At 39.7% G+C, this 13155-nt stretch overlaps 1 protein-coding gene across 1 annotated transcript; it reads right to left on the bottom strand.

Moving 5' to 3' along the window:
- Positions 1-360: 360 nt before the first annotated feature.
- Positions 361-8936, bottom strand: LOC111596875. The gene is made up of 4 exons (XM_023311323.2): positions 8369-8936; positions 6645-6811; positions 6308-6557; positions 361-1796 (listed from the first exon to the last, which is right to left on the bottom strand). Exons 1-4 carry the CDS (start codon positions 8421-8423, stop codon positions 649-651), a joined length of 1620 nt encoding a protein of 539 aa, XP_023167091.1. The 5' UTR covers positions 8424-8936; the 3' UTR covers positions 361-648.
- Positions 8937-13155: the final 4219 nt, after the last annotated feature.

The raw sequence follows: 13155 nt of genomic DNA, 5'->3' as shown, positions 1-13155 counted from the left end.
TGTTGGCCAGCCATAGAGCTCTCTGTTGCCAGGTAGAAGAAACTCTTGCCAAACTCAACTAAAGTCAACTCGACTCGACTCATCTTGTGCATTATAATAGCATTTTTATGGCTGCTGCCTAGCCAAGATTAGCATCACAATAATCAAAATGATGAAATATACTTTTCATTTGTTTCGTTTTAAGTTTGTTTTTGTATTTTTTTCTTTTTTAATTTCTTATTTTGTTTTACTTTATTTTTTATTAGGTAATTTTTTGTTTTTTAAATATACACATACAAATTAACGTAAAACTACAAAAATGAGTATATAAAAAAAAACACACAGGTTTTGCTTTTTTTGTTGTTGTGTTGTCTTTTGTCAATTTTTGTTGTTCTTTTTGTTTGTTGTTGTTTTTCTTTCTTTTCATTTTCATTTTCTTTTAATAACGTAACACAGCAGACTTAGCCGTGCGCGTTTTTGTAGCGTTCTGAGAAAACGCGGCACAGTCAAAATAAAATGTACAATATATAAAAAAGTCTTGAGTATATTGAAATAATAAAAGTCGAGTTGTTTGGGTGACTGTAGGAATTTGGATTGGGGCTGCTTGAATGCTAACGCACTAACTCTTTCGCTCTTCTCTCTCTCGCTCTCTCACTCTCTCACTCTGACTTAGAAGAAACCATCGCCGGTGGGATCGTTGACCCATGGGTAGTTATTGGGGCAGCGGACGCAGGTCTGCAGATTGATAGTCTCCCCGGGAACCTCCTTGGAGGTGAGCTTGCAGGTGTTGGGCACCCAGCAGGCGGGCTTGCCTTCGACCACGCACTTCTCCCTCCAGGGCTCGAAGTTCTTGACCTCGCTGACGGTGCGTGGATTCTGCATCCACTGTATCACCTGTGTCATGGTCACAAAGTAGACATCGTTGTGATTTGCCAGGATCTCATCGATCCAGTAGAGGAAGGCGTCGAGGAACTCGGGATTGTTCTTCAGCCAGGCAGCATGGAAATACAAGCCGAGTGGAGCACGATTCTGATCGTAATGGCGATCGAAATTATGATTCAGGAAATTGTAGAACTGATCGCCAGTCAGAATGTTCGAGCAGGAGTCGACCATAGCGCAGCCAGGCAGATATTCATCATTGGCAGGATCCTCACGACGATCCAGTTCATTCATCACCATCTCCCACACGGCATGGGATCTGGTGGGGCAACTCTGCAGATTGCCGTGACAGCGATGGGGCATACGGAAGTACATGGTATAGGGCCACAGTGGAGGATTGGACAGGGGCGCGGTGATGGTCGAGTCATAGAGGAACGCCTGCTCCTCCATCATGGTGAACTGATTGTTGCCGCCCACGCGCAGATAAGGAGCACGCACACCCACAACCGAATTGTCCGTAATGTTGGCGTATTTCTCAATAATGATTCTCATGCCAGCCATTTCCTTGGCCCAGTCATCGACTGTGGCATTCGACCAGAAGCGCTCCTCGTCATTGTGGGTGATCGAGTGCACGGCGATCTCATGGCCCTTGCGCGAAGTCTCCTGGACTGCCGAGTAGTTGGTGTACTTGTGGGAGACGAAGTAGGTGGCCTTGATGTCGCAGCCATTGGGATTCTTGCGGCCCTTGAACATCTCCTTGTAGAGCTCAATGTTGTTGTTGTTGATGGCATCGTCGAACGTGATCGTGATCATCATGGGCACATCCTTGGCGGGCAAATCGCCGGGAATCGAGGTGCCATCTTCTGAGCAGAAGCAATCGGGCAGCACGCAAACAGCGGGATCGCAGGGTGGAGCGCGATTGGGATCGTTATCAATGTCTGTAAATGAAAGAATAAAAAAAAGACAAGTGTAAAACTAAATGTTAACGGAATATATAGATTAATGAAAGAAGCTTGAACAGAAATACCATGGAATTTAAATAGATATCAATTGTTTTTGGGCATTTAGTCAAGTTCTTGACTTATAACATAAAGCTTTTAAAGCAAATCTGTTAGCTGTTGAGTTCAGCTGCTTAACATATAAAGTTACAACATATAACATTTCTCTGTTAACCCACTGCTTGCATTCTAGAATGTTAGCTGTTAAGATCAGCAGCTTAGCATAAAGTATAAGAACTAATAACATTTCCCTGTTAACCCACTGCTTGCATTCTAGAATGTTAGCTGCTAAGTTTAGCTGCTTAGCATAAAGCATAAGGACTAATAACAGTTCACTGTTAAGCCACGGTTTGATTTGTAGAATGTTAGCTGTTAAGCTGAGCTACTTAACATAAAGTATAAGAACTACTAACACTTCACTCTGAAGCCACCGCTTGAGTTTTAGAATGTTAAAAGCCTTGTAGATGTTAACGTGAATATTACACCTGATATACTTGAGCAAGACCCAAGACACAATCAACGCCCACCTTTATATATGATTTTTTTCAGTGTATTTAAATGTTGGCTAATCATTTGTATTCTGTGCGGAGCGTTACAACAAAGTTCAATCAACTTTATGGAAAATGAATTCAAACAATTAGCTAACTGTACATGGGCGAGCGCATGGGCAGTTCAATGAACTGCATCGGGCGCTGGAAAACCAATCACAAATCAGCCGGGCGTCGGGAAAACCGCCGTCGCCAAAACGCAAAGTGAATGGAAAATGTCTGCACAATTTCAGTATCTCATACAAGTTTTTTTTAACATTATTTGGAATCTACTTTTTAAGTTGGCTCTTCGTCAATCAGGCGAAGAGCGCCGACTCGGTGGCTGCTTTGGCATGCAGTCAACGTTCACCTGGGCCGGGGCAGAGGGCCGCAGTTGTGTGCTTAATCTATGCGTCGGTATCTTTGGCTGTCGGTCAGCCTCAGTACACGCCCACGTGTTTGCCATTCATTAGCGGTCATATGCAAATGATATATGTATGAACGTTATTTGCCAGCGTCATTTGTAAGCCTTGCACTTGCACGGCGCATGGAGCATGGAGCATGGAGCATGGATCGTGAAGCATTGGCGCTTTTGAGCTTCGAGTAGTAGCTCATCATCATAAATCAGCTGCGAAAGTTTGCAATAAAAGAAACTCATTGACGTAATTTGTTATTGTTGTTTGCTGCTTTGCTGCTTTGGCACTTGCCAAAGTGAAATGCCAGCGAGGCACGCAAAGGCCAAGCAAATCAAATAATAATAAAAGAAAAAGAAAACACTTGTATTTTTTTCCTCTCTTCTGTTTTTCACTTTTAGTTTTACGTTGCCATTTTTTTGGTTTTTGTTTTTTTTTTTTTTGGTTTTCAAGTCAGTTGCTGCAAGTAGGTCGCACCCGGCTTTTGTCTCCGCTTGACCTTTTATCACTTTGTCTGTCATTCAATCTCTCCCTCTGCCTCTGCCTCTCTCTCTCTCTCTCTCTCTCTCTTTCTCTCTGTCTCCTTCTTTCACTTTGCGTGCCAGCTGTTGGCATTTCTTGTTGCCAATAATCTGTCGTTATAGCCAAGTGTTATGTCATCGAGCATCGAACCGGTTGTGCAGCTCAGCCTCTGAATATTCCCTGGCATTTAAACGACTTTAGGGTTTGTCTTTCAGTTTGCATGCCATTTCTCTGTCCGCCTCTCGCTTTGCCCCGCTATTTGTGTACACACATTGTTTTTGGCCAACTGTGAGCTAAATGCGAGCTGGCTTATTGATTGTCTTACTTCTTTCTTTTGCTGTTTAGCTTCAAGAGGATGTTCGTAGCTGCAGACCGATTACGTGATAAGTCAACCAAAGTGCCATATGGAATTACAAGTGAGCCATCACGGATCTCTTTGTAGTGTTCGGTTATGAAATCGATAGCGATGCAACTGTTGAGATAACACTGAAGGATTCTATGGAAATGCCACTCAAGCTCACTTGGCTTACACAAGCGACAGCTGCAAGAGACAGCTTTGTTCATTAAAATAGTAGTGCGACCGAGCACAAAATGTTGCACAACAAAATTTTGTAATAAACACAATATTTTGAGAACAATTTGAAGGGAATATACAGCTTAACATATTTAGTTATTTTTTTTGCTGTTTTCTTGTTACAAACTTATTTTATTTACAGACTTATGTTCTTTTATTTTTCAACTGAAAAAGCACTACTATTTTTGTGAACACAGCTTTATAAGCTTTTTCCTTTTCATGAATTTATTTGATGGAGTAAAAATATTTAATTTGAAATGTATGCAATAAAAATATTGCATAATTTGTATAAGAGCTTTATATTTAAAGATTGCTATATTTTTAAAATATTTTTAGCTAACGAAAATATTGATTTATATATAAAAAAATGTATATCTATAAACCATAATCAGAAGGCATACATATCGACATATATATTGATATATATATTAAATAACCAGCTATAACTGTGATTTCTTAATTTGTAATTGAATCGAAATTCACATAAATCTATTTTTTCCTACAATAAATTTCTTCAGGCACTCCTTAGTTTGTTTGTTGTTTTTTATTCGAGTCTCTATCTAAGCGTAACAATCGTCACTTTATACAGCTAATTACCTGCGCTTCGACGCTTTGCTGCACATTAATGATTTGTGGCTTTTAAATTGCAGCCCAGCTGAGATGTGGCTGCCATTTAAGTTGGCTAACATTGCGGCTCGCATAGTGTGGCTCAGAGTGTGGCTTCCTCATTGCCTTCAACGTGGATTATTCAATTTTAAATACAATTGTTTACAACTTGATGGCTCGCTGAGCATTTGAAATGTTGCCGCCACAGCCAGAGGCTGAATCGCATTAGCCAAGACACGATCAGCGATCAGATCTATGATCTATGGCAGGAGGCGGCGTTGGAGTTGGAGGTCTTAGAACTGGCAATGGCCATTTGCTGCTCGTCTATTGTTTGGCATTTGATTTGCTCATTAATGCGCATTTATATGCGGTCGCCTCTTGAGAAATGTTCGCGGCGTGTTTTGCAAATTATTAATGTAAACCCAGCCAAAGCGAAATGAAAATAAAATCGAAGCAAAAAAAAAAAAGTGAAGCCGAAAGCCACAAAAGAAAGACGCCAACATTGTTGTTATTTAAAATTAGTTGCGGTTTTTACGCTGGCTGCCATTATAAAAAAAAGTTATAATAAATAAATAACAAGTTGCTGGCTCTTTGTTGTTATTATTATTTTTTTTTTGGTTAGTCGGCTTTTTGCAATTGCTAAAAATACAGCGCTTTAAGCTGATTATGTAAGGCTAATTTACACATGAATCGAGCGGGCTTCGAAACGCCTTTCGGTAGCTGCTCCCCACATGCCAAGAGCTCACAGAGGGGGGAGAGGGCGCCAACTAGGCGAACGTTTGCTTTGGTTTTATTTCTTTTAAGTCCAAGGTTAAAATTAATTATTGATTTATTTAACATTTAGATGTTGCATGCGAGATGTGTGTGACTTAAGCATGGCTCAACAGTTGACTCCAGCTAAATAATGAATTAAATTGTATCGATCCAGCTGATGCAAATCGCCTGGCGCAACCCAGTTAAGATGAGCTCAGCTCGCAAATAGTTTCTTTTGGCATTTTAGCTAGCATTTCACACTTGACATTTCCACCCAAATTAAATAATTAAATATATATATGAAAAGTTGTACTGAAATCAAGCTGTTTTCTATGGGCTTTGCCAGCTCTGAAGGGCCTTACGAAACCGGTCTCAGCTTGCTGCAACACCTGCATGGCACGTAGGCGGCCGCCGACCCCCAGCCTCATCCCTCATCCCCCCACCTGTCAGACACTTGTGTGTTGCATAGCTGTTGTTTTTCTTTATATTCAAAGATTTTGAGAGCTGTTCCAAAGAGCGAGCAACTGCAAAAGTAATGTTAAATGCCGTCGACCGGTTTTAAGGTGCGACTCCGTCTGACTGGGGCAGGCTTAAAGCCCACGGCGCACAGCTCAAAGAAATTGACGCGGCACACAAATGTGAGCCGCTAGAAATGTTTGTGTTTTCTGCTGCTTCTTCTTCTTCTTCTTTTTCTGATGGGGTAATATCGGATTTGCAGCCAATCCTATGTAAGCTCACTGCTCGACTCTTGCTGAATCATTGAGCAGTCAATCTGCATGTGGCACCGGCCTCATTAAAAACACTTAACATTTATAAACTCAAGAGTTGTAAAAGAGTCTTTTTTATCTGCTTTGTATACTAGTTCGAGTATGATATATATATGCAAAGCCTTTCACTCTCGTTGCTAGTCGCATAAAAAAAGGGAATTATTTATAATTTATGATGCAATAAATTACATATTTCTTGGCACTCAATTAAAGATATTTTAAGTGTAGCAATATCGCCTCAGCCAATGGCCTTCGCTTAACTTTAGTAAATTGACGTTTGTGCACTTACCGCAAGTGTTCTCATCGGAGCCGTCTGAGCAATCCTTCTCGCCGTTGCAGAACAGACCACGCTCAATGCAGTTGCCATCGCCGCAGGCCAGGAAGCCATCCTGGCAGAGTGGCTCGTCGGTGTGCAGCAGTGGCTTCACACGGCGCTCCTTGTTCTTGCTCTTGCAGTTCTTCACCGACTCCTTCCAGTCGCAGGTCTGCTTCTCAATATCGAAGAAGAGGCCAGCGGGACAACGAATAGCTTGCAGGCCCTGCAAATCAAAGGCGGAAAAGCAAAGGAAAAGCCACAAAATTCAAGTAATATTGAAAGCAGGTGAGAGCAGGTGAGTGTTGCCTACCGATGAGGTGCACTGAATGACATCGCGGCAATTGTCGCCTTCGCCAGCTACCAGACGGAACCATTCGCCGGCATCTTTGTCCTTGCACAGCTCCTTTTCAAAGGACTCCTCCTTCTTGGGCTCCTCGGTGGTGGCCTGACGTTTAACACGCACCTCCGCAGCACTGGCTGTAAGGGAAATTAAAGAAAATTCAGTTTGGATAATTGAATAAAATTATAGAAAATATTAGAGAAAAAACTAAGAAAAACTTCAGTTTTTGTAAATTTAAAAAATTAGTTTGAAAAATTAATACTAAACTAAATTAAAAATTATTTTTAAATATATTAAAAATATTTTGAATTATAAAAAAAAAACTTTAATAAATATAAAAACAATTTATATTTTTTATATATTTTGTCAAGCTCAACTAAAGCTGTATTTAATTTAGGAAAAATATTTTATTATTATCTATTAGAGAAAAACTAAGAAAAACTTCAATTTTTGTACATTTAAAAAAATCAGTTAGAAAAATTAATACTAAACTAAATTAAAAATTATTTTTAAATATATTTTTTATTATAAAAAAAACTTTAATATATATAAATACAATTTGTACTTTTTATATATTTTGTTAAGCTCAAATAAAGCTTTTTTAATTTAGGAAAAACATTTCTATTTGCAGAATTTCGTCAAAGCAAAACTTTGAAAAATATTTAAACGTTTTGCTATTTGTGTTGTTGCAAAACCGGAAGAATTTTGAGTTCGATATTGCCATGGAGTTTGAAATTGCAAATGTGGCACTTCCTGTTATATATATATATATACAAAATAGATAATACAACAACAGCAACAGCAACGAAAACAAAATGAACACCGACATGAATATATAGACATAGACATATGTTGATGCAGACTGGGGCTAACGGCATGTCGTCTAGCTGGTTGGGTCTCTTGGGGTTGGCCAAAAAGAAACACGTTTGCCATTATGAAATACGATGTCACCAATACCAATGCAAAGAACCCGCAATCCAAAAATAACACGGCAACAACAACAACAACAGCAACTGAGCAGAAAATAATGAAATACTTGTTGCGCTTGGCTATAACTTTGACATTTTGCAGTCACAGTTGGCAACAGTGAAAGAGAAACAGTTGCCATATCTGCATAACTGTTAACGGCTAACGGCTGGCCGCTGCCCAACATGCGTCGTCGGCTTGTACTTTATTAACGCATACATAAATTGATCGATGGCCTGTCAGAGTCAACAAATGCATTCCGCAAATGTCAAAAGAGCAACTCGACTTGACTCCGATTCGAACTCGAGTTCGATTTCAAGCAACATTTTTAGGTTAAGCTGAATGCTTATGTTATTTTTCTCAAGTTGAATCTCAGGATCCGTTGTGGAGCCCTACAGAAATGAAAGTTGTTTTGCCAGTGCAACAAGTGCTCGTTGTTGTTGTTGTTATGGTAGTTGGTTACGCGTCCTTTTTGCATAATCAAGGTTACAAACAGGCTGAAGTCAGCTTTCAATATACGTTTTTTGCTCTTAAATTTTGAAGGCCATTAATTATTTTTTTTTTTTTTAATTATATTTAATTGATTGACAACTTCCGCTGAACAAATGCAAATTGCCAGACAGAGCAATTAAACAAGGCCCACACTATAGGCAGGTATTATTATTTTTTTAAATATATGTGCTTAAGATTAGTCTATGATTATTTTAAAATATTTGTTGAATGCTTACCTGAGCCAATGGCCGCCAAAGCCAAAACGGCAAAAACAACAAAAAGTTTTGCCATTTTGTTTACCCTCTAGAGTTGATAGCACGCGCACAGTTTGTCTTTAGCTTGTCAGCAGTTGGCTTTATATATGTTTTTCTTACTGATTAATCAAACACAATGTTAAGAAAACACTCGAATCGAGATCGGCTTTGAGCAGCGGCAGCAGAGTTTTTTGTCCTTCCGTTCGCTATCAAAGCTCCATTTACACTGTTTGCTACGTTGTCGCGCACAATTTCTCGAAGCCGACGCCAAAGCCCAAAAACCAACTCAAATTTGCTTCTTTTATTACACGCGGCGACGTCGACAACTCTCTGGCCGTCGATCTGTAGTCGTTGGCGCCGTGGTGAGTTTTGGAAAGTTCGTGCGCAAGCTTTTATTCAACACAATGCCCAGCTGGCTGAAGGGGCAGCAACACGTTCCACACAAATACACACGCACACGCACTCGCACACACAGTCTGACTGTGAGCTTTTTCGACGACTTTCGTTGCTCGGTTGCACAAGTGCCGTTCGAAATACGCTCGTGACTTGACTGTCGCCAAGAAAGAGAGAAGTGCGGCACGTACGCGACACTCTTTTATATGCAAAATGGCAGCAGTGGCTTGGTATTGGTTGCGCGCGCTGCCCTCGTCGTGGTGAGTAACAGCCTGCAGCGTGCTGGCCGCACCGCTGTGGACTGCATTTTTCTGTGTGGATGGCATTCGCTGCTGCTGCTACTGCTAGTGCTGCTGCTGCCCACTTGCGGCTGCAAAATTCAATTCTTGACTTTTTGTCTTAAGCTTTTTTAGCGCTTCGCTGGCAAATTCCAGAAACTCAAATCTGGGCGTACCCTCATTAAAATAAGTATACGTACGTTATGCATACGTACATAAACAACAATCATACTTAACCGTTACTTTGAGGTTATGGCAGTGTGCATACCCTAGCTGATCAAATCAAAGGTTAACTGTAATTTTATCGTACTCAGTGTAAAGCGTTATAAAAAGCTAAGCTTAGAGATTTTTATAAATTTGATGAAGATAGATATGAGCACATAGCCGCCTTCCTTTAATAATAATTTTAAACTTATTACGAGACAATTTGTATCTACTCTAGAGTCTCTAGAAACCATGCCATTTCGCTAGCTAATTTATATTGAATTAAAAGTTGATTTTTAGTGCATTTATGTTTGGTATTTTTGTAAAATGCTGTGAAAACAGGTTTGCCGAATGGTAAATCCATTGTGATAAGTACTTCAATAATGAACAATGTCCAAGCGAATAAAATTGTTAAGTGCAGGTATTTATTGCCAGGTAGCCAATGGCAGCATTTCCTTCCATATGGCCAACTATCGTGTCTGGCATCTTGTCGTTCCAATTTAAATCCGCTTTTTGTCGCGGCGACCTTGATCAGTTTAAAGCCAAATTAAAAACAATAATGGTCCATAGACGGCGGTTGCTAAATGACAGAGAGGCGTCTAAAGGCGTGACGAACTGCCAACGTCGTCGCTTCAACTTTAAAGTGTGCCAAAGTGTTTTTTTTTTCGTTATTCTTTTTTTCGCTGTTTTTTTTTTTTGCTTTTTGTCATTCGCATACGACTCGACTCCGAGACCTTTCTGAGCTGTCATTGTCTATTTCGAGTCTCTATGTTTTTTCTTCTGCTTCTTTTTGCCACACTTGACATTTGCAGAAGAGGAGTATAAAGTCAGCAACTTAGTTGAGCAGCAATCAGATTTACATATATATATATATTTATACATATGAAATACATAAACATGCATACGAAATAAAATATTTTTTAAGTTTGCCCGGTTTCCGCTTCTAGCTTTAAGAAGTTTACGTCAATCGTGGAACCAGTTTACGTTCTTCATATAAATATGTGATAAACTGTTTCAACAGAACACCTACAAAAACTCTTTCAATTCAAACGAAAAGCCGCATGCAATTAACTAGAAACAAAAAACATTTAACACTAAATTGCTCCTTGAGGCACTTTCAAGCATCTATCATGCAGCTCTGTCGTGCCTAGTCATGATGTGCCTGTGCTTAAATATACATTTACATTTATATATGAATATATATATACAAATATAAATAAAAAGTAAAGTACTAGTCCGTACCAGGATGCTTTGTTGTCATAAGCTGTTAGTCTGGTGGTCTGTTGCTTTGTCTTCAACGAAACCGCAAATCGATAGTGTAAATATTTTATTTTAAATAAGAGTGTATATATACACACAAACACCTTATATTATTATTGTTGTTGGTCAGCTTGTAAATTTAACTCAATTGCTAATGAATTTTTGTCATCATCCTTAGCAAACTTCATTAAGAGTAAGTTATAAACCTGCTGCTCCTAAAGCAACGCCATTAAGTATACGTAAGTCAGATTAAGTCTCTAGTAAGTAGCTAGAAATGCACTAAATATCGTCTTTGATCAAACATAAATTTGAAATTAAGTTTCCACTGGCTCAGTTAAGCTCTTACAGCGTTCAAGATCAAACAGACTTAGCCTTGTCAAAGAGATGATGAATTATAAATAAAAACTGATACATATATCAACAAATGCATAAATTAACTCGTGGTAAAAATATAAAAACAAGTGCTTAACTGATTTTGGCCTCGACACTAGTTAAAAAAACTCTAAATTATTTGCATTTTGAATTTTAACGAAAGCTGTACGAACTAACTACATTAAAACACGATAGATGGCGCTAATAGGCAAAGCTCGCTTGACGGCTTAAAATAATGACAGATATCCAAACTGAAAATGGTCGAAATGAGCAAGAAAATATCTATAATTTGTTATATATTTTTTGGTACTGCAGCAGTAGCTCTTGCCCCAAATTTATAGCTCCTTGCCAACACCTAAATATACCGCATTCAATTATACTTCAATTAAATTTCAATTATAGACTTTTTGTGTCGAAAACTGAAAAGTTTTATGCCTGCCACCTTGTCCTTGGCAAAGTATTAAAACATAAAATTATACAGCCTGGCAAATGTGTGTATATATATATATATCTATAGAGCATGTACGTACTTGCCGACTTGCAGACTTGCCGACAAGAGCTCAAGCATATACAGTGTGAATGTATATAAGTAGTTTTAGTGCCAGCTGAGCGGAGCGGACAAATTGCTTCGATGACCTTATGTATGCATAAATATTTCAACTGCTCTGGCTCTAGCTAGTTGCCAGTTTCAAGAGCAAGGCAGGGTCCTTGATGTGGCAGAAAACTATTTGCAAACTGTAAGGACAAAAGCCAGCATGCAATAAAAGCTTCCTTCTCCTCTTGTATCTGCCCCTGTTAAGCGTCACAGTTAAGCGACACTGTGGTGGTCAACAGGTTGAGGTACAAACGTTTGTAGCGAGCTTTTTTCTTCTTTTCGGTAGCCATGAAAATTCAATTAGCGCCTGTGCTGCTAATTGATGGCGCATTGAAAGCTTTCCACTTGTTGAGAAAACCAATTGAATTGTCTCGGCCTCACGTGCTACGCCAAGCAAAAGGAAAGCTCAAGCTTAGCACGTGCTATATGCGAATGTATGTGTGTGTCTGTGTGTGTGTGCGTATGTGTGAAAGCACAACAAACACAAACACGAGCTCCTCGCCAGCTACGAAGCTTTGCACGAGCCTCGAACACGCACTTGAATTTGAGCTGGCGACAACAGTTTGTTGCTTAGCCTGAACACCAACGGACGTCCAAACAAAACGGAGCCGATGCAGACAGAGTAACGGTATTCGTTTCGTTTCAGTTCATGTTTCCATTTCCGTTTACCGCTTCGTCAGCTCTTTAAGCAACGGTCAGTCGCGGAACGAGACGAGACGAGACGGGACGGGACGCCACTGGTAGTTAGCAAACTACAACAACAACAAACAGAAACAGAGAAAACACAGCAATAGCAACAACAACAATAGTGAAAACAAAATGGAGTTTCTTGGAATTTCTGTTGCGTGAAGTAAAGTGAAGTTACACTAAGTAAAGTAAATGCGAAGTAGCAAAAGAATTCGATCGTCCAGTGAATATAATGTTAATGCCAGGCACAGCCTAAAAGAAAGATTCCAACAAGACTTTTGAGAAGGGGAGAGAGAGAGAGAGAAAAGGAGACTGAGCAGAGAAAGTTCGCAGAGTCTTGGGAATTAGAACTGTAAAAATAATAATTCTTCATAACCACCGCTAAAGCTCTTAGATTTAGATTTATTATTATTTCTTTTTGAAGTTTTAAGTTTTTAATTTGAAAAGTTACATTCAATTTTCAAATATGGCCAAGTCATATTTTTTATTTTTGTGGAACACGAAAAGCTATAGCAGGTAGTTTACTTGTGGTCAGCTGATTGTCAAGGCCTTCCCTAAGTGCAGAGTTTTCCCAACGGTTCGGTAAACAAGCGGCTAAAACGTGACTTCAGTCACTCCGCGCTGAGTACCAAGTAGGCTGCTTTCTGGGCTCTCGCCGGACAGCCGGATTGGCTCAGGCCAAAATCGTGTTAACCAATTGCTAAGTGGTTGGACTAGCAGGCAGTGACAGTCACCAGCTGAGACATGTAATCAACGGGGCCATCAACAATTTCGGCGCTACCAGCGTATGTCGTATATCGTGACTAAGTTTAGGCTCATATAAGGGCATGTCAGCAGGCGCACAAGGTCAGCACCTAACTGACCTGCGCCCAGTTGAATACACAGCTCCAATTTAGATTCTGGCTGCGGTCATGGCATAAATGAGCTTAAAGCAGATTGAATTCTGTGTGGCAGGACATCAAAAGACAAACCAGCGAAGA

The sequence above is a fragment of the Drosophila hydei genome, unplaced genomic scaffold (assembly GCF_003285905.1).
Source record: "Drosophila hydei strain 15085-1641.00,03,60 unplaced genomic scaffold, DhydRS2 tig00000001-arrow-pilon, whole genome shotgun sequence".
Classification (NCBI taxonomy): domain Eukaryota; kingdom Metazoa; phylum Arthropoda; class Insecta; order Diptera; family Drosophilidae; genus Drosophila; species Drosophila hydei.
Note: the sequence above shows the minus strand (reverse complement) of the source record. Positions and strands in the feature narration are given on the sequence as shown.

Bases quoted from the DNA above. Each gene is read 5' to 3' on its own strand.
- LOC111596875 (XM_023311323.2), bottom strand. From the start codon at position 8,423: ATGGCAAAACTTTTTGTTGTTTTTGCCGTTTTGGCTTTGGCGGCCATT. The intron at 6,558-6,644 runs GTAGGCAACACT...TTTGATTTGCAG, and splicing joins TCATTCAGTGCACCTCATCG to GGCCTGCAAGCTATTCGTTG. The intron at 1,797-6,307 runs GTAAGTGCACAA...TTTCATTTACAG, and splicing joins CTCCGATGAGAACACTTGCG to ACATTGATAACGATCCCAAT.